At 32.4% G+C, this 23,165-nt stretch overlaps 1 protein-coding gene across 2 annotated transcripts in view; it reads right to left on the reverse strand.

The window, feature by feature from the left end:
• Window positions 1-23,165, reverse strand: part of srgap1a (SLIT-ROBO Rho GTPase activating protein 1a) — a 203,473-nt gene that overhangs the window by 70,559 nt on the left and 109,749 nt on the right. For both annotated transcript variants that reach the window (XM_056479034.1, XM_056479033.1), the window contains exons 7-9: window positions 18,214-18,435; window positions 15,884-15,985; window positions 1,582-1,779 (exon numbers count right to left, since the gene is read on the reverse strand). In XM_056479034.1, coding sequence (XP_056335009.1) covers window positions 1,582-1,779; window positions 15,884-15,985; window positions 18,214-18,435 — 522 coding nt within the window. The remainder of the gene's footprint in view (window positions 1-1,581; window positions 1,780-15,883; window positions 15,986-18,213; window positions 18,436-23,165) is intronic.

A 23,165-nucleotide genomic window follows, 5' to 3' on the forward strand; every position in this document is an offset into this window, starting at 1 on the left:
AAATAAAAACCCTGAAAAAAAACAAAAAAAAAACACATGTACATGTACAGCCTTTGTCGTGAAGCTCTAAATTAAGCTCAGGTACATTCTGTTTCCACTGATCATTCTTGAGGTGTTTCAGCAGCTTTATTGGAGTTCATCTGTGGTAAATTCAGTTGATTGGACATGATTTGAAACAGCATACACCTATCTATATAAAGTCCCACGGTTGGTTGTGCATGTCAAAGCACAAACTAAGCATGAAGACAAAGGAATTGTCTGTAGACCCCTGATACAGGATTATATCTAGGCACAAGGCTGGGGAAGGTTACAGAAAAATTTCTGCTGCTCTGAAAGTTCCAATGAGCACAGTGGCCTTCATCATCCATAAGTGGAAGATGTTTGCAACCACCAGGAATCTTTCTTAGAGCTGGCCGGCCATCTAAGCAGATTGATCGAGGGAAGGGTCTTAGTCAGGGAGGTGATCAATAACCCGATGGTCACTCTGTCTGAGCTCCATCGTTCCTTCTGTGAAGAGAGGAGAACCTTACCATTGGACAACCATCTGTGTAGCAATCCACCAATTTGGCCTGTGTGGTAGAGTGGCCAGACGGAAGCCACTCGCCGCCTAGAATTTGCCAAAAGGATCTGAAGGACTCTCAGACCATAAGAAATTAAATCTCTGGTCTGATGAGACTAAAATTTACATTGGAGAAAACCAGGCACCACTCATCACCAGGCTAATACCACCATAATACCAGTAAAGCATGGTGGTGACAGCATCATGCTGTGGAGATGTTTTTCAGCAGCAGGAACTGGAAGACTAGTCAGGATAGAGGGAAAGATGAATGCAGCAACGTACAGAGACATCCTGAATGAAAACCTGCTTCAGAGTACTCTTGACCTCAGACTGGGATGACAGTTCATCTTCCAGCAGGACAATGACCCAAAGCACACCTCAAAATATCAATGGAGTGGCTTCACAACAACTCTGTGAATGTCCTTGAGTGGTCCAGCCAGATCCCAGATCTAAATCCTATTGAACATTTCTGGAGAGATCTGAAAATGGCTGTACACTGTTGCTTCCCATCCAACCTGACAGAGCTTGCAAGGTACAGCAAAGAGAAATGGGCAAAGATTTCCAAAGACAGGTGTGCCAAGGTTGTGGCATCATAATCAAAAAGACTTGAGGCTGTAATTGCTGCCAAAGGAGCATCAACAAAGTCTTGGGCAAAGGCTGTGAATAATTATGTACATGTTATTTTACAGGTTTTTTATTTTTAATAAATTTTCAACAATTTCAAAAAAAAATTTCACATTGTCATTATGGGGTATTGTGTGTAGAATTTTGAGGAAATAAATGAATTTAATCAATTTGGGAATAAGGCTGCAACAAAAAAAAAATGGAAAAAGTGCAACGCTATGAATACTTTTCGGATGCACTGTACATATATATACTGTAAACTACAAATTATACATAACATATTTAATCAATAATTCATTATTTCTATAATATTTTTACTGCATTAATACAATTATTGAACTATCTTTTAAAACTGTCTGAAAACACTATAAAACAACAACAGATTGAAGAATACTGACCATAAAATAGAACTGCTCAGTCTCCTGCTGGTTGGCGCGTCTCTTGGCGATGCTCGGCTTGCTGAGGTAGGTTTCAGACACGGTAGATTTGACCGATTCAGTAGAGCGGCTGTGATGGAAACATTCAGATACGTCATAATCCTCAACCGTCACCATGTCCTGGATGGTGGTAAGTGTTGCCTCAGACGTCTTCTTGATCTGAAATATAAAGTCATTTTTAGCTGCAATGACAAAGTTCACATACAGAATATCAATGATCACTAATGGCTACTTTACTCTAGCGCAGGGATGCCCAAACTTGGTCCTGGAGGGCCGGTGTCCTGCATATTTAGTTTCAAACCCAATTAAACACACCTAAACCAGCTGGTCAAACTCTTTCTAAACTTCCAGGCAGGTGTGTTGAAGGAAGTTGGAGCCAAACTATGCAGGACACAGGCCCTCCAGTACAGAGTTTGGGAACCCCTGCTCTAGTACATAGTTGTAACATTTATTAATAAAAATGTGCATCAAAAGTGCTTAAAAAAATACATAAAATTAAAAATACATTAAACTAAAATGTTGGTGTGTGATGTAAATTGAAAATAACTGAAATACATAGATAGGGTGGGACATTTGATGTAGCTCCTCCCCCTTTTAAAATAGCCAATAGGGTTTCTCTGAAGTGCATTTTCTTCCTTACAAAGTCCCTTTCTCCACATAAAATGAAAAAACTTTGTGTAATTCAAATGTTTTGTGTTTGTTTTGTTGTCTGTTTACTCAAATATTGAGTTTGTGCTGTTGTGCGAGTAAGTGACCAATTTCATTCTCATCTTGTAGGATACTAGAGTGATATTAGAGTGCATTTGATTGGTCAGAGGACCTAAAAAGAAGCTAAATTGCGCAGTGATGTCATAAACATAGTTGATTCATATTAGCGTAGATGATAACCTGTAAGGTTTTAATGCTTCTATCTCCTAAATGAGAATTTTGACTTTGTTTTGAAGCACATTTACGTATAGATAAAAGTAAGACAGACATCATTAAACTAACACCGAAACAAACTTTAATTTTGATTTCAGATGGACTTCAAGTACCAGCTTATTGAAAATAAATCCAGTGGCCATCCCTGTTTGACATGCGCTCTGTGACTAATAGCAGGCCTTGGGCAAGACAGCAGACCAAAGAAATCAATTTACAGAGAGGAGAGAGGAAGGCGACCCAGGGGAACATCATTCACTTGTGGCCTTCAGGGTTCATTTCTGCAACTTTACAGTGTCAGACGAGCAACATAATCATACAATTATGAAGATCTGGAAATGCACAGACTGACAAAGCAATCACAAAGTGAATCTTTGTGAACTGTAGACCAGTGAGAAACTACAATTGCTGCAAATATTGCTAAATATTGATATTAATTGATTGTTTCATTCCATGAAATCAACTGACAGCCCTGTGTGTGGATACAGGAATACACCACTAGTATCTTTAATAGCATCTACAATCTAGTCTATATAATCTATAATAATAAATACTAGCATTTGGAGTCCAAACATTTGAGTCCAAGTATCTAGAGTCCGATAGATAATGGCATCTAATCAATAAGTACTAGTATCTAGGGATACATTCTAGTTTCTACAGCATAGATATTAGTTAATAATTCCCAGCGACCCAGTGTTTATTAGGCACCGGTATCAAATGAATAATTACTAATATTTATTTAATAGTATTAAAAAAGTCATGAATAATTACTTGTAAATAATTACTAGAGACTAACAGGTAGTAGCATCTAGTAAATAACTACAAGTATCTAATGAATAACACTAGTTCCTAATGAGTAGGTACTAGTATCTAATAAGTATCACAATTGTCAAACTAATAGATATAAGCTTCTTATAAGTAAGTACACGTATCTAATGAATAACACTAGTTCCTACTAAATAGGTAGTGTATAATAAGTATTACTATTGTCTATGTAATAGGTATTAGTTTCGAATACCTCGAAATAAGAAAATCGAAATAAGTACATGTACAGTATCTAGTGATCAACACTAATTCCAACTGAATAGGTACTAGTAACTAATAAGTATTACTATTGACTATGTAATAGGTATTAGTTTTGAATGAACAAGAACACATATCTAATGAATAACACTAGTTCCTACTAAATAGGTACTATCTAATAAGCATCACTATTGTCTATGTAATAGATATTAGTTTTGAATGAATATGTAAATGTATCTAATGATTAACACTAGTTCCTACTAAACAGGTACTAGTATCTAATAAGCATCACTTTTGTCTATGTAATAGGTATTAGTTTCTAATGAATAAGTACATGCATCTAATGATTAACACTAGTTCCTACTGAATAGGTACAAGTATCTAATACTGTAAGTAGCACTATTGTCTATGTAATAGGTATTAGTTTCTAATAAGCACACATTGTTAGAATTATTATATATACAATTATTATTGTCTATTTAATATGTATTCGTTTCTAATAAGTACTAGCATCCAATGATTAGAATTAGTTCCTACTGAATAGGTACTAGTATTTAATGAATAACAGTGTCTCTGTAATAGGCACTAGTATCTAATGAATAATTACTTTAGTCTATCACACAGACACCATTACTAGTCTAATGAGTAAAACTATTGCAATTAAGTACTAGCGCTAATTTTTGCAACTAGTTCCTACTGAATAAGTACTAGTATTAAATCAATAATACAGTGACTCTTTTATAGGCATCACTATATAATGAATAATTACTATTGTCAATTTAATAGGTATTAGTTTCAAGAAAATAAGAAGTGTTAAATAATTAGAACTATGATTAAGTACTATTGTCAATTACAGTGACACTACTAGTATCTAATGAGTAGAACTATTTCAATTAAGCACTCACATCTAATGTTTGGAACTAGTTTCTACTGAATAACAGTGTCTCTGTAATAGGAACTAGTATCTAATGAATAATTACTATGGTCTATTTAATACAGTAGGTATTACTTTCAAATGATTAAGTAATAGTATCTAATGAATTAGTTCAAATAAGTACTAGCATCTAATGATCGGAACTAGTTGTTACTGAATAGGAACTAGTATCTAATGAATAATAGTGTCCCTGTAATATGCACTAGTAACTAATAAATAATTACTATTGTCTTTTAAATAAGTATTAGTTTTAAATGAATAAGTAATATCAAATCATTAGCACTAGCTCCTTCTCAAAAGGTACTAGTTTCTAATCAATGGTTCCCAGTTAGACATTTCAACAGGCACTAGCGTCTAATGAATAATAACTATTGTCTATTTATTAGGTACTAGTCTTTATGTATGAGTGCTAATACACTGTAAAAAATGAATCCGTAAAATTTATGGTAAAAAAACAGCAGCTGTGGTTGCCAGTACTTTACCGTTTATAATATGGTACAAACCGTAAAAGTGATTTCTCATTTTTACGGTAAACTACCGTATTTCATTAATTTATAGAGGTAATATGTCTGTATTTTGATTTACCAACATCTACACATCTTTTGTTATACAGTTAGACATGTTAGCACAGCCAAACGCAGGTGATGATAAGTAAGTTACATAATGAACCAATGCTCATAACAAACAACTCCCACAAGCAGAAAAGTGTATCAGTGTATAGAAGGTGCTCAGTGCCATTTACACAGCGACTAACCAACAGTATGGTAACACGCATAAAATTAAAGTCATGAAATAAACATTGATTATTAACATTAGATGTAACATAAATCTCTAATGTACATAACTGATGGGGAATCAACAAAAAAATCCATAGTAATGTCAACAAAAAGCATAAAAAATGATGTGCCATACAGGGAATTCTGGGAAAGTCAATTTACAGTTATTCACCGTATATATTAAGGAAACATACGTTAACCAGGTTAAGGATTTTTGCAGTTTTTTACCATTTAAATCATGGCCATTTTTTACAGTGTAGTAAACAGAAAAGAGTACTACTAGTATTTGAAGCAATAATTAACAGTAGCTTGAACACAGATGCTGGTATGTTTTATGGATTCAACATTAAGTTGGTTTGCTATAATAATGCAAATAGTGTTTGCAGTAGAGATTGGAGTTCTCAGAAGGGAATTGGCAGTCTTATCTCTGACTTTGTGTCCTTCTCTCCAGCACTCTTCTTTCCTCCTCCAGTGGATATTCAGTTCACATCAGACACTCAGAGCCCACTAAAGCGCTGTGTGTTCTCTGTAGGAAATGCGTGTTTGTTCTGCAGGAGATAAAGCTCTGGGAGACGTGGGTGTGTGTGTCTGTGTGTGTGTGTGTGATTGGCTGATTGCGGCCCTCTTTACTGTCTTTGTACTGATTATCACTTCAGTACTTCTGTTAGTGCTAATGTTGATTGCTGCAGAAGTGCTAGAACATCATCTTTGTTCAGTGCCATCTTACTGACCTTATTCTTTCTTCACATACGAGCTGGTGCAGCCATTAGAATCTTTTTGGCTCAAGACTTCCGGTCTCATTCTATTCTATTGATTTTTAGCCATTAAAAACAGCTCGTTATGCTACTTCAAACTGAAATTTTCTTCTTATATTCTTCTTTTTTATGTATAGTCATAAACACACTTGTTTGTAGAGTTTGATCGTTTTCTGCTGTTTATTATTTCTAGTCATTTCTGCCACAGGTAACTGAATCAGAAGTTCTACAACAAATGCAAAAAAAAAAACAAAAAAAAACAAGCGCACCTCCACATTGCAGAATAACATCAATTACCTATTGTAGCTGTTTGTTAGGCTTGCAGATTATATGGTCAACAAAAATAAAGATCAGTTGATCAGAAAGTTAGCTTTACCAGATAGAGAAATTAGTCATGGAAACGTTGAGTTTTGAATAAAAATGCCTTCATTCCAGATTAAAGGTTTTACACTCGTTTCAGTTTTCTTGTGTGAAAAAGGATTAATCTGAATAATATGAAGTAGAAAAACAATAGCTGAATATCTCTGACATCACACCCATGTGACTAATTGGCTGAATCCATTTTGCTTGCTTTGTTTACTGTTGGTTACTAAGTTACCAATACTACAGTAGGTCACGATAACCAATTGATGGAAAGGCAATTCGCATTTGGGATTTTATTTTATTTTATTTTTACTTTTTCTCGAAATTTGAAAAGATTTGCTTCACGTTAGGATAAAAAAACCGGGAACTTTTCTTTGAATTTCCTCGTATTCCAAATCCCAGAATTTTTAGAATGTTGCTATAATTAAAAAACAAAACAACACATATAACATATAAATGCATTAGTTAATTGGTATTTCCAACAAACAGAAAAATGTAGTCTTAGCACCAAAAAAGTTACTTTTTTTACTATTATTTTAATAATATTTACTTATAATTACCACTAGTACCAAGTTGGACCCCCTTTGCCTTCAGAAGTGCCTTAATCCTTGATGTCATAGATTCAACAATGTACTGGAATTATTCCTCAGAGATTTTGGTCCATATTGACATGATAGCATCAGGCAGTTGCTGGAGAATTGTTGGCTGCATATCCATGATGCCAATCTCCCGTTTCACCGCATCCCAGCTCTATTGGATTGAGATCTGGTGACTGGGGAGGCCATTTGAGCACAGTGAACTCATCGTCATATTCAAGAAACCAGTCTGAGATGATTCGCGCTTTATGATATGGAGTGTTATCCTGCTGGAAGTAGCCATCAGAAGATGGTACACTGTGGTCATAAAGTGATGGACATGGTCAGCAACAATACACAGGTAGGCTGTGGCATTGACACGATGCTGAGTTACTGTTGCCTTTCTATCAGCTCAACCAGTCTGGCCATTCTCCTCTGACCTCAACAAGGCATTTGCGTCCACAGATCTGCCGCTCGCTGGATATTTTCTCTTTTTCGGACCATTCTCTGTAAACACTAGAGACAGTTGTGCGTGAAAATCCCAGTAGATCAGCAGTTTCTGAAATACTCAGACCAGCCCGTCTAGCACCAACAACTATTCCAGGTTCAAAGTCACTTAAATCATCTTTCTGCTCATAACAAACAACTCCCACAAGCAGAAAAGTGTATCAGTGTATAGAAGGTGCTCAGTGTCATTTACACAGCTACTAACCAACAGTATGGTAACACGCATAAAATTAAAGTTTTTCTGATGCTCTGTTTGAACTGCAGCAGATTGTCTTGACCATGTCTACATGCCTAAATGCATTGAGCTGCTGCCATGTGATTGGCTGATTAGAAATTTGTTTTAAGGAGCAGTAGGACAGGTGTACCTAATAAAGTGGCCGGATAGTGCATATACTCACTAATAGTTTATGCGTTTTCACATCTATTTGACAGTGTCTTTTCCTGAGCCTCCTTTATGGATCATAAATGTCAGATGTCATAAATGTTACATTTTAAACTATTATAGTCTTTTATTTTTTTTTGCTCAGAAAAGGTCCAATTAATCACAACACACACTAATGCTCAGGAAAGAACCAAAACATGTTTTGTGTATTATTTTGATGTATAAAATGTAATAAATAAAATGTGATTTAATTGATTTAATCAAATATATATTACAGTATATGCAAATCACTCCATCTTTAACCACACATTATATTTAGTTAAAAAAATTTATTTAAAAGAAAATTTAAAGCCATTACTGTGTTAAAAGAGAAAAGCATCAAACAGATATGCACGAAATGTAGCTTCAGAAAGATATCATGTATATTTAGCATTCATCCCTTTTTAACCACCTGAGGTTTAAAGAAAAGCTCAAGGGCCCAAGCTTTTCAACTAGTATTAACGACACTTAAAAAGAATCCCTCTTATTTTCCACATCATTTCATTTCAACTGCTTTCATGTCCTTGAAACTAAGCTTTTCCCCTTCCTCCTCGCTCAGTTTACCTCTACATAACCCGTCTGCCTTTGTTCTGCCACTTTCCCAGTAAACCACATCCTATAAGACAGGTGTCATGCATAAAGGCCCTCGCCAAAACCCCACCATAGAGAGAGATTACAGCCAGAAGAAGAGATCATCTCTCTGCGATTCAGTTTCCACAGCAGGCCGATGAATCAGGAGCGCTGCAGTGACCTGGATCCATATGATTTCAGATGCGGCTGCAGGTTTCCTCTGACTCGTGTGTCATCCTTCATTGATTTGAGGGATGATTCAACACGAACGGGACAATGATATGAGCTCGCTCTGTGATTAAACTGCTGTGGTTTTGTGCCATGTGGTGAGATCCAACCTGGAGTGTGTGACAAACTTTCAAAACTCAGTGTGCGTGTATTGTGTGTGTGTTTAAGTGAAGAAGAGCATGTCAGCTTGAGAGAAATTTGTTCTTTCGTACTGTGCAGCTTCCTTCAGCAGGTGAGCGAATGCCACAGCTTAAGAGATTGCACAAGTTTTCAACATCTTTTCTAAAGTTTTGATGTCCTTATTTGTTCCTTTTAACTGTTTTATGAAATTATAATTTTATTTATCTTATATGAAATTATATTTTACACTATTTTATGTAGAAAATGCTTTATATGAAAGGTCAGTTGAAATGTTGGGTTATAAATATACATATACATATTCTCAAATATCATTTCATAAAAAGACATTTCAAAATAGACTAATAATAGAAAATAATAATAATAATAATAATAATAATAATAATAATAATATTTATTTATATTATATTATTATATAGTACATTATATTATATTATACTATTAGTCTTTTGAAATGTGTAACAGCAATAATTATTATTACATATTTTAAAAGACTAATAATAATAATAATAACAATTATTATTATTATTATTATTATTATTATTATTATTGTTGTTGTTGTTGTTATTATTATTATTATTATTATTTATTTATTATCAATTATTAACAAAAATATTATTACACATTTCAAAAGACTAATAATATATAATAATAATAATAATAATACTAATATATTATATTATTTTGTTGTTGTTGTATATACACATTTCAAAAGAAAATAATAATAATAATAATAATAATCATCATCATCATCACAAAATAATAATCATAATTATTATTCTCTTTTGAAATGTGTAAATTAATAATAATATAATAATAATAATATATAATAATGATAATCACATATTAATAATATAATAATAATTATTATTATTATTATTCTCTTTACAATAATATATAATAATTATTTATATTCTTTTTGAAATTATTTGAAATAATAATAATATATTTATTTATTTATTAATTATTATTTGTCTTTTGAAATGTGTAACAACCATAATTATTATTACACATTTCAAAAGAAAATCATAATAACAACAACAATAACAATAATAATAATAATAATCTATAGATCTAGATACTAGTTTTCAATTACATATTTAAAGTACTTATTCATTAGACACTAGCACTTATAGATTGGCTGTGGCCATTCTGACTGAAGTGAAATAACAGTAAAACTTTATGTCCTTATATGTTCTATGTACTTACTATAGCAAGTTCAATTAATTACATCCACCTACAAACCTAACCTACATTCTAACCGTATGTAATTTATTAAAGTAGATAAAAAATTACACTTTAACAAGAACACCTAAAAATAAAGTGTAACCAAAAAATCTAGTGATTAGTAACATAAAAATTGTTACTTATTTACATGCGACTAGTATCTATTAAACATATAATAATAACTTTACTGTAATATGAACTGTATTTTACTGTAGGACAGTTAATCGGTATGTAACTGTATTTTAAAATTGCATTGTAAAAAAAATACTATATACTTTACACTAAAATATATACAATACTGTAAATACACACACAGCAAGAGAAATGTGCTGTAAATATTAAGTATTTTTGCTGTAATTGATTTACAGTAAGTTACTGTAGATTCTAGAGGAAATTGTTAACAGTGAATAGCATTAAAAAAAGTACAGATTAAATGTTAAAACTAATTTCCATTCACTATTCAATTACAAGCTCAAGAAGACGAAGAGCTGAAAGCTGGATAATTGCAGAAGAAAAATTAACGTATGAAGCAGGAAGCTCAAACTGACAGATGTTTTCTTCCTTTGTGTCTGACAAAGGTGTGTTTGAGGATGAGTGCTTTACAGTGGTTCAACCATAATGCATAAAGTATTCATCAAGTCGTTTCGTCCGTTGGGAAGGCTTTAGGAAACAGCTGCACAAAAAGCCAATGTTATGTTTAGAGGTCTTTTACACACCTTAAATCTGATGTCAAAACATGCTTTAAGCCATGTGGAGAAAGCAGGAAGGGCCCTGACCTCACTTCCTCTTGCTGTGTGTTTCCGCTTCCTTTCTGCTTGGTCAGTGATCTAAAACTTGTCATTCAGAGTCTCTTTCATTCCTTGAAAAGATATTTATATTACAATCTGCATCGTTTCAGCTTGCTGGTAATTTTTTTGGTCGTTTTGCTGATCAGTTTAGCTTTCACGACAGCCCTAATAGTGGGCTGAGCAAATTGTCCTCACAGCAGATGATTTATAAGCTCTTTAAGAAGTCTACCAGGGCCTGTACTTCCACAACACCACTGCCTGGAGCAACAATATTCACATAGGACTAACTGTACACATACATACGCACAACCTGCACTATAATGTACTGTATGTTAAAGTGTCCCTATTTTCAGTGTGTGAATTATAAATTGACGATCAGGGGGGTCAGGTTTTTTCGGTAATGTTAGTTTGTGTAATACATGCTTCAGTGAATCAAATTAATGTACTTGTTTAAATTACTTCTAACTTATTAATACAATAAATTTAGGTTTTGAGTGTTTTCTGGGATAGGCTATTAAGTGTATTCTGACCTGATTAGCTATTTTCGGCTTGCTTTAGGTCAACCTACACAAACTACGCATCTAATTTGACTTTACTTTTAGGCTTTATGTAGAAACAAACACCTATTTTATGAGAAATCAGTCTAGTGAACTCTTATAGTGCTCTAAATCTGCTGGTTTCAGACTGTTGAATGACGTTTTCTCGCATAGACTGATTGTCGTGATTATGCATTCACAATGGTACGAACCGTTATAGGGGGATCAAATGTATATCTATTATTTAAATTATTAACAAAATTATTTGAAATACAGATCAAAGTGAACTTTTTCTCAGATTCAAAGGGACCCCCCTATACATCTTGTTTTGACACCCTTCTTATTATGCAAAGATTCTTCGTTTAGTTTTTGAGGTTTATTTTCTTCACAATATACACTGCAGAATATCTCTTGTAAAAATGCATTGGAACCAAAATTATGGTCTGAACCGAAAATTCTGGATGCAATAGACAAAAAAAATGTAACTAAAACATAACATATGAGAGATACTTAAAATAGGAGTGAAACCAGTGGAGTTTAGCATAGTCCTTTTTTTTTTTTTTTTTTTATATATCGGCTGAAAAGTAGGTGTATCCCTAACCTCTAGTCTTGTATTGTCTGAAACAGTTATTCTCTATTTAAACTCTTCTTTTATGAAAGCCTGCTCTGCTCTGATTGGTCAGGTAACACAGTCTATTATACCACTTACAGCTAGGATTGGTTATTGAATAATTGATAGCTATTTAACTGGTGTGACCAAATAATGCAGATTTTGGTGCCTGACTTCGGTAGCACTTAACTGATGTCAACTTTAACCAGGTGAGCAGGAAGCAAAGGATTGAAACATGCTTATTTATCCGAAGAAAACTATTAGCTACATTCTAAACCAGCAACCTTTCTAATCACTGTGATTATAATTATAAATCTGCACACTGTTCACACAATGTCTTTCTAACCATGCATAAGATGTATTCTTACAGTGAAGATGCAGTTTGTACTATTGTATTTATTTCTTCTTTCTTTATTTACAGGGAGGAAAATAACTGTATGTATACAGTTGAAGTCAGAATTATTAGCCCTTCTGAATTTATATTTTCCTCCAATTTCTGTTTAACGAAAAAAAATACTTTTTTCAACCCATTTCTAAACATAATAGTTTCTTCTGCAGACACAAATATATATAATATATATATATATATATATATATAATATATAATATATATTAATATAATATTAATATATATATATATATATATATATATATATATATATATATATATATAGCTTAAGGGGGCTGATATAATTGATCTTAAAATAGTTTTAAAAATATTTAAACCTGCTTTTATTCTAGCCAAAGTAAAACAAATAAGACTTTCTCCAGAAGTAAAAATATTATAGGAAATACTGCGAAAAACTCCTTGCTCTGTTTAACATCATTTGAGAAATATTTATAAAAAATAAATAAAATGAACAGGAGGGCGAGTAATTATGACTTCAACTGCATATAATTTTGAATAATCGTTATAACAATTATGACAAAAATAATTGTGATTATGATTTTTCCCATAATCAAGCAGCCCTATCTTGTATACTTAAACCAATCAGAGGACGTTTCCAGAATAGTGTGCCATATGCATTAGATGTTAAGCCAAAGGGCTGGGACTAATGAAAACCATACATTGGCATTATGCAAATTTGTGCAGAAAGTAACTACTGGAAGAATTACTTATGACTAGTTTCAGATTTACTTCAGTTTTGACAACCTTTAAAACTCTCCAGTTTGTTTACATTTACAAACACCTAATATCCTAAAAAGCATAATCAGCGCACTTTAAATCTGTGCAGGGACAACAGAATATATCATCTTTATCACATGCACAGGTTCAGTGCCAGATTCCGATTTGGTCTGTCAAAACTGTGAAAAATAAAGCACGGCAGAGGAAGCAGATAAGAGAAGAGGGCAGACGTACAACACTCGTTCATCTCAGATAGACAAGATAATGCCAAGAAGCAAAGCCAGGCTCCTCCGTCTTCCAGAGCGAGTGCTTTTTTATCCGGCAGCAGCTTGAGCATTCGACTTTAAAACCTGATTAAAATGTTGCAGCCTTGGAGGAGGCAGAGATAATAAAAAGCGAAAAAGACAGAAATGAACTGAAGGAAGAAAATGGAGACGGTGTCAACGAGAGAAGCTTCTATGTGCGTCACTCGGGTTATCTGGAGGACAGTGAGGGAAAAAAAAAACTATTTCTTGTAAGTCCTCCCAAAGCCTCTTTTATGATCAGCTCCTGCCAACTCAATTAAGCAAACACATTGCAAAGCTGTCTCGCTCTAATGCAACAGGAAGATACGGGATGCGCGCTCCTGGACTTGGCTAACTTATTAAGCAAGATTTCAAATTCAATTAGGCAGTTTAACGTCAGCCCAAATGAACAAAACCATTTCAGCGCTGGCGTTTGCCTGATGCAACTGTTATTTAGCAGACGTTTATTTCAAAGTGAATTGCATGCTCACTTCTGGGAAAGGCTTGTGCTTAAGGGCATAGTGGGTATGGGTCTTGTAAAAATCTCTTTCATTTTATTTTTTCCAATATCCATTTTTCAATTCTGCTTTTATTTTTTTCAAGAAAATAAATATATAAAAGAATTAATTAATAATCATTATTAATAATTAGATAAATAGAATTAATTAGCTTTTTCTTCTTTTTCCGTTCCATTATGATTAAATTTTAATTATAAAAAGCAGGTATAATTAATTAAAATAACAGAAATAGAAAGCATTACATTTATTTTAACTTAAAATATATATTTTATATATATATATTTTTTTTAATTTTCTTATATATTTTATTATAAATTTTATTTTATTATTAATTTTCATTTTATTTTTCATTTTTAAAGGAAGGAAAATAACTGTATATATACAGTTGAAGTCAGAATTATTAGCCCTCAGGAATTATTAGCGACTCTATATTTTTATAACATTTATTTAAATAAAAAATATTATTATAATTTTATCATATATCTTATTATAAATTTTAATTTATTATTAATTTTCATTTAATTTATCATAATTTTTGAATAATGAATAACAAACATGAACATCTAATTAAGCTATTTAATGATAATATTACATAAGATATTAAATTAACTCTATCAACAAAATTAACTACAATAAACTACATTAGCATGTAAAAAATATAATATAAATTTAAAATATATATTATAGGATTCTGAAATTCTGTTTCATATTTTTGAAAATTATTAGACCTGGACCAAATGGACTGAACATGTAAAATGACTCCTTCCAGATTTTGTAGAAGCGTGAAATAATTGCTACTTGACTTTAATCTCCAAAGTACACACACTCAAAAAAAAAAAAACATTTTTCACTTATTTAAAATGAGCTGAAACAACATAACTCTTGAAATTTCATTGGGACAACTTAATTTTTTTATTTTCAATCCACATAAATTTGTTAAAAGTGTTAATTTAACTTAATCGATTTGTGTTGGGACAACATGAATGAATTGTGTGAAACCTTGCATTCTTTACAGTGCATTCTCTAATTTAATAACCAGTACATTTTCTCTCACAGTCTCCTCTTCAGACTAAGAACAAAGATTTAATATTATTTAATATTGAATTTGACTATTAGGTGTATATTTGACCTTCCCAAAATTGTGTACATTTTGTTATTAACATTGTTTACATTGTTATTATTATTATTATTATATTGTTATTATTTACTTTATTTAAATTTTTTTTACATTGTGTTTTGTTTCTTTCTATATTGTATAAAAAAGTGAAATGATTAGCAGTAAAACTGTATCCCTTTTAAGCTGAAATATTGTATTGGTTATGCAGTACAGATAACAAAAATGTTCAAAAAATAAAGATAAATTATCGGACCTTATGTAGGTGAGAAACTTGTCTTTAAATAGTTTTTTTTAATTCCTTACATTTATATAGCACTTTTCTGGACACTCAAAGAGCTTTACATATTAGGGGGAATCTACTCAACCACCACCTGGAGGCACGACGGCAGCCATATAGCACCAGACCGCACACCACACACCAGCTAATCGGTGGAGAGGTGAAGCCAATTATGATATGGGGATGGTTAGGAGGCCATAATGGACAGAGGCCAGTGGGTAAATTTGGCCAGGACACCGGGGTTGAACGCCTACTTTTTCGAAGGACATTCTGGGGTTTTTGACAACCACAGAGACTCAGGACCTCGGTTTAACGTCTCATCCGAAAGACGGCACTCACTGAGCAGTATAGAGTCCCCTTCACTATAATGGGGCATTAATACTCACACAGAACACAGGTTGAGTGCCCCCTGCTGGCCTCAATAACACCACTTCCGTCAGCAACCTAGCTTTCCCATGTGGTCTCCCAGTGAGCAACCATGTGAGAGTTGCAGAGAGTAGCTGCTTTTGAACGACTTCACATGCATCTTCAGTTGTTCCTAATCATTTCTGAATGCATTTGGATCAGCTTACCTCTTCGTTCTCGATCTTCAGTGTGGTGAGACGGGACTGAAGCTGCTGGAACCTCAGGAGGAGCTCAGCCTGAACAGGAGGCTGTGCTGTGATCTGACAAACCTGATCAAAATAAAAAACAAACATTTAAAAACTAAACTCCAATTACAACCAAGCAGCAGTTAAAGAACATGTTGTAACAGAATCAGAAAGCTATGGTTTAAAGAAATAATTAACACCAGAGACAAACATTATTTGTCCTCCACTAATATTTGCACCCTTGGTAAATAAAGCAAGAGCAAAGAAGGTTGTTAAAAATACCTTTCAATCTTGCGCTCTAAAAAAATAAAAAACTCTATCTATCTATGGAGTACAATATCAAAATGTTAAACAACAAAGAATTTTTACCCCAGCATTTTGCTCATATTTAGCAAGAGTACTAATATTAGTGGGCACAGACTCATATACAGCAAAACCCAAGCACATTTCACCAACCGGGAGAGACTTCGGGCATGACCAGAAAACAACAGGTTGTAAACCATGTGCAGACATGATATCAGTGACAAAAATGGCCAATTAGAGAGAAGAAATCTAATAAAGTCAGCTTGAGGGTGAGAAATGCAGCATGATTTGCTCTCAGAGCTCCACGTAAACTCTCCACTGCCAACTGAGACACAATAAAAGAAGGATATGAAGCAATCCTGACCACATATGATTCAGAATTTCATTAAGACGCTTTTCTGCACTCTCTATCCTGTATGAGCTCATGCATTCACTCCCCGGGCAAAAACTAGATTAACAGGAGGTTAATGGATGGGCCAGTAGATGAGGCATGGGAGATGCATGCTGAAATGAAACCTATCTTCTGCCTATATGTTTCATTTCAGGAAGGTCAACGATGTTTCATTTTAGGAAGGTCAAGGATGTTGGGTCATTTTCGTGACAGAGCTTTTACAGTGCAACAGCATTACAGAGACAAGACAAAAAAACAGATTATAAATATATTTTAAAAATAGAAGTAAGTAGTGAGTGCAAATATACAGATTGACAAGTGTATGTACAGGTATTTTACTATATACAACGTTATATGTGCAGCTGTTATGTGCAAATTGGCAAGTAAAGTTTGTTGTTAAATGAGTGTATATGTGTATAAAAAGTATCAAGCAAGTAGTGATGTTGGTTCCACAATTATTATCATCAAGTGTTCATGAGATGGATTGCCTGAGGGAAGAAACTATTTCTGTGTCGGGCTGTTCTGATGCACAGTGCTCTGTAGCGTCGAAGTTCAAAGAGGCAGTGTGCTGGATGTGAGGGCTCCAGAGTAATTTTGGCAGCCCTTCTGCTCGCTCTGGATAAGTACAGATCTTGGAGAGTAAGAGGGGTTGTACCAATGATTCGCTCAGCAATCCGAACTATTTGACGTAGTCTTTGGAGGTCGTATTTAGTAGCTGAGCTAAACCAGACAGTTATTGACGTGCAGATGACTGATTCAGTGATGGAGGTGTAGAACTGTTTCAGCAGCTCCTTTGGAAGGTTGAACTTCCTCAGCTGATGAAGAAAGTACAGCCTTTCTCAGCCATTCAACCTTTTGGTTAAGAAGTGATATTTTAGCGATTTCAAAAATTAATAACTGGCAATTTATTAGTAAATATTGCAGATACTGTACCTAATTAATTACACCTTCCTCCAGTAAACAATCAGCAATGGATTTAAAGAACTTTGTCATTTCAGTTTGGTTTGTTCCACTTTAAAACGTTCAATCTTATTTAATAAACTTTATATAATTAACCTATAATATATAACGAACTTCAACAGATGACAGTGACGCAGTGGGTAGCATGATCGCCTCACAGTAAGAAGGTTGCGGGTTTGAGCGTCGGCTGGGTCAGTTGGCGTTTCTGTGTGGAGTTTGCATGTTCTCCCCATGTTCGCGTGGGTTTCCTCCGCATGCTCCGATTTCCCCCACAGTCCAAAGACATGCGCTATAGGTGAATTGGGTGAGCTAAATTGACTGTAGTGTATGTGTGTGAATGAATGAGAGTGTATGGGTGTTTCCCAGTGATGGGTTGCAGCTAGAAGGGCATCCGCTGCGTAAAACATATGCTGGATAAGTCAGCGGTTCATTCCGCTTTGGCGACCCCAGATTAATAAAGGGACTAAGCCGAAAAGAAAATGAATGAATGAACAGATGACATGCCTGGCAATAAAATAAAAACATAAACATGCCAAACATTATAGTATAAAATATAGTATGACATATTGTTAATGTCTTAAACTGAAAACTATATATATATCAACATCCCCACTTTCACTTTACATTGGTTCAATCCAAAAATGTCATTAAAACTGACCTCGTCTCCCATATGTGCCTGGAACTCAAATTTGACGGGAGGGCAGAAGGCGGTCGGGTACATTTCCATGAAGCGCTGGCGGTCACTACGGGGGTCCAGACTGTCCACTGCGTTCTCTATGATGTCCAGGCCCTCATGACGGGACGTCTCCAGGTTATATTCAGCTGAGAGGTAGGTCCGCAATGCCCGGTTTAGAGAGGCATGATATCCCAGATCACAACACTGTACAGGAAGGAAGAGAGGGCATAAAAAGGAGAACAAAAAGTTACTAATTAAAGATGCAGGATATGAGATTTCAAGAGTTTTGCAATGATGAAAGAATGAATTATTCTTTTTTTGATCTGTATTTTACTTGGAATTCATCAATTAAAAAGGATGCAGTGTTATTATTGTTGACTAAATAAAAAAATGTAAGATAAAATATAAAGTTAAAACAAAAGAAGATTAAATGCATGCTACAACAAAATAGACGTTAGTTATGCTAAAACAGCGCTGCAAATGGGTTTCTTAGCTCATTAAAAAAATAAGTAATATCAGCTGCATTAAATTGATCAAACGGAGAGGCCGAAGAAAAACAATGAGGAAATCCACATTGTGTGTGCAGTTGCTGCTTTTTGTATACATTTTTTTTGGTGCAATGAAACCAAAACTAAACTAAACTAAACTAAACTAAACTAAACTAAACTAAACTAAACTAAACTAAACTAAACTAAACTAAACTAAACACAGAATTTTCTGTATGCCAATTTGCCATCAACTGTAAACACAGTTTACAATTCACAAAAAATAAAATACAATAAATTTAAATAAATTTTAAAAATAAATAAAATAAAACAAAACAGAATAAAATAAAATGAAAAAATATACAAAAACTTTAATAAAAATGAAAAAATAAAATAAAATGAAAAAATAAAATAAAAATAAATAAAAATAAATTAATTAAAAAATAAATAAATAAATAAAACAAAAAAGTTAAATAAAATAATAAAATAAATAAAATAAAATGAACAAAAATACAAAAAATAAGAATAAAATAAATTAAATTCAATTCAATTAAATAAAACTAAATATTACTGAATTTTCTGTATGCCAATTGGCCATCAAAAATACACAAAATTTACACAAAGAAACAAATTTTCAATGGTGGAAAGTGATTTGAAGACAGCATAAGCAATAGTTTAGCTGCCTCTTGGTTAACAGCCAAGATTTGTCAGCACTAGTCACCGATAAGCAAATGTCAGGACTTCCTCACAGCTGATATCTGACATTCCAAACACATGAACAGCACAGCATGTGACGTCCAGTACTACTCTGTCAAAAACAAAATGCAACAAAATAAAATGCAGTACAATGCAGCAAAATAAAATAAAATATTAAAATGCAATAAAATAAAATGTAGTAAAATAAAAACAAATAAACAAATAAAATACGACAGATTTTTTAAAAAATGCAATAAAATATAATAAAATTAAATGCAATAAAATTAAAAATAAATACAATGAAAAAATTATTTAAAAAAATGCATTAAAACAAAATAATTTTTAAAACGCAATGAATCGCAACACACACTGACTGCTCTTTATGAACCCTCAAGAACTAAAACAGCCTGATATCCTGGTTGTTATGAGGGTGAATATGGACTGTGATATAAGGTCCAGAACTCTGAGCTGAACGTCCTGGATTACTGGATCGTCCTTGGAGAGGTGATTTCAGTTCTGACTGTGCGTTTTCACTGCAGGATCTGCCAGATCGCTCTCCACTTTCATCTGATTTAATTACCTCGATGGCCTGCGCTGCATGCTGATTTTTTTACATTTTTTTTTTTGATGGCCAGTTTTCATTGAAACGCTGCATCCTCTTGTGCTCACTCGCATTATGCACTGACTTAAGAGACAAATGATGACACAGTTTTTTGGGGGGCAATTTGCAATATACAAAATGTAATGCAATGCAATAATTTTTTTTTTTAATAAAATAAATAAATAAATAAATAGAACAAAATAAATAGTGCAATAAAATGCACAGTACAATAAATTTAAATAAATATATAAATAAGACTAAATAAAAAATGCAATAAAATAAAATGTAATAAAATTAAATAACTGAAATAATGCAAAATAAAAAGTGCAATAAAATAAAAATAAAATAGTAGTAGAACAAAATAAAGTACTATAAAAAATGCAATAACATTACATTAAAATAAATAAAACAAAACAAAATAAAAATGCAATAAAATAAAATGCAATGCAGTAAAATAAAATAAAAATATAAAAATGTAATAAAATAAATAGAAAAAACAAAATAAAAAATGCAATAAAATAAAATACAGTAAAATAAAATAAAAATATAAAAATGTAATAAAATAAAACAAATAACTAAAATAAAACAAAATAAAAATGCAATAAGATAAAATAAAATGAAATGCAGTAAAATAAAACAATATTAAAATGCAATAAAATAAAAAGTAAATGAATAAAATATGATAAATTTTAAAAAATGCAATAAAATGTAATAATTTAAAATAAAATTATGCAATAAAAAAATTAAATATGAAATAAATAAAATGTACTAAACCAAACCAAACCAAACTAAACTAAACTAATCTAAACTAAACTAAACTAAACTAAACTAAACTAAACTAAACTAAACTAAACTAAAAACTAAACTAAATTAAAAACTAAACTAAACTAAACTAAACTAAATTAAAAACTAAACTAAATTAAAAACTAAACTAAACTAAACTAAATTAAAAACTAAACTAAATTAAAAACTAAACTAAACTAAACTAAATTAAAAACTAAACTACTGTAAACTAAACTAAATTAAATTAAAAACTAAATTAAAAACTAAACTAAATTAAAAACTAAACTAAACTAAACTAAATTAAAAACTAAACTAAATTAAAAACTAAACTAAACTAAATTAAAAACTAAACTACTGTAAACTAAACTAAATTAAATTAAAAACTAAACTAAATTAAAAACTAAATTAAAAACTAAACTAAATTAAAAACTAAACTAAACTAAACTAAATTAAAAACTAAACTACTGTAAACTAAACTAAATTAAATTAAAAACTAAACTAAAAACTAAACCAAATTAAAAACTAAACTAAATTAAAAACTAAACTAAAAACTAAACCAAATTAAAAACTAAACTAAATTAAAAACTAAACTAAACTAAACTAAATTAAAAACTAAACTAAATTAAAAACTAAACTAAACTAAACTAAATTAAAAACTAAACTACTGTAAACTAAACTAAATTAAATTAAAAACTAAACTAAATTAAAAACTAAATTAAAAACTAAACTAAATTTAAAACTAAACTAAACTAAATTAAAAACTAAACTAAATTAAAAACTAAACTAAACTAAACTAAATTAAAAACTAAACTACTGTAAACTAAACTAAATTAAATTAAAAACTAAACTAAATTAAAAACTAAATTAAAAACTAAACTAAATTAAAAACTAACTAAACTAAACTAACTAAATTAAAAACTAAACTACTGTAAACTAAACTAAATTAAATTAAAAACTAAACTAAAAACTAAACCAAATTAAAAACTAAACTAAATTAAAAACTAAACTAAAAACTAAACCAAATTAAAAACTAAACTAAACTAAGCATGAATTTAGCATCATGATATTTCATCAAATCGACAGTGCACGTATTGGTTCTATAAATGTGTGCAGGCTTTACAAGAGAAAGCCAGACAAGGTCAAGTTCGTTCTCCTCTAAGGAAATGTCTATTGACTAAACTGACTGTGTGTGCATACTGTATCACCCAAACAACTGCAAAGATTGTGTTTTTGTGTTGCGATGAAAAAGATATCGCTGGATGCTCAGTTTATAAATAAATAATGCTGACAGGATTTGACAATGATTTAGTCAAGGCTGCAAAATAGTGAAGGAGAAGCCCTCAGTAGGATGAAACGTGAAATATGTACATTATAACACACAGCAGCTGGCCTAAAATACACTCACAGGCAGCCTGATTAACAGAAAAGTGGGTTTTGAGGCCAGGTGCTGCTTATTCAATACTCAGGATAAAAAAAAAATTCAAGAGACTGGGGCACCTTTAAATATACCTTAATATTTAAGGAGGGCAGTAGCAATTTCAAATTTACAGTAAGAGATGTATGTTTCTGACATGTCAAAAAATAAAAGGTAACTAAAACCTTTTCACACTTATTTATTATTTTACTTTTTAGTTTATCACAATCCTGTGTATGGCCAATTCTTTAAAAAATATATCTATATATAATAAAAATTATGAGGTGGTAAACAGACAATTTTGAAATATTCAGAAAAAAAGTATTGGGGCGGCACAGTGGCGCAGCGGGTAGCATGATCGTCTAACAGCAAGAAGGTCGCTGGTTCGAACCTCGGCTAGGTCAGTTGGCATTTCTGTGTGGAGTTTGCATGTTCTCCCCTTGTTCACGTGGGTTTCCTCCCGGTGCTCCGGTTTCCCCAATAGTTCAAAGACATGTGCTATAGGTGAATTGAGTAAGCTAAATTGACCATAGTGTATGTGTGTGAATGAGTGTATGGATGTTTCCCAGTGATGGATTGCAGCTGGAAGGGCATCCACTGCGTAAAACATATGCTGGATAAGTTGGCGGTTCATTCCGCTGTGGCAACCCCAGATTAATAAAGGGACTAAGCCGAAAAGAAAATGAATGAATGAATGAAAAAGTATGGATCCTTGCCTTGTTTATGTTGTTTTGCCGCCTGTATTGACCATTTTGCCTGTTAACACAGCTACACTTTTGGATTACCCTAATGCTTCTGTTTGCTCCTGCTTTGACCATTGCCTGCCTGACTGAGTTAGTATACTGCATTTGGACCCTCACGTCCGTTGTCACTCCGACTCCATATGTTACAATGGGTCTCATTCACTAACCAATGAACGAAGAACAATTCAAATTCACTAACAGAAGAACTCATG

Source organism: Danio aesculapii, chromosome 18, assembly GCF_903798145.1.
Source record: "Danio aesculapii chromosome 18, fDanAes4.1, whole genome shotgun sequence".
NCBI classification, from domain to species: domain Eukaryota; kingdom Metazoa; phylum Chordata; class Actinopteri; order Cypriniformes; family Danionidae; genus Danio; species Danio aesculapii.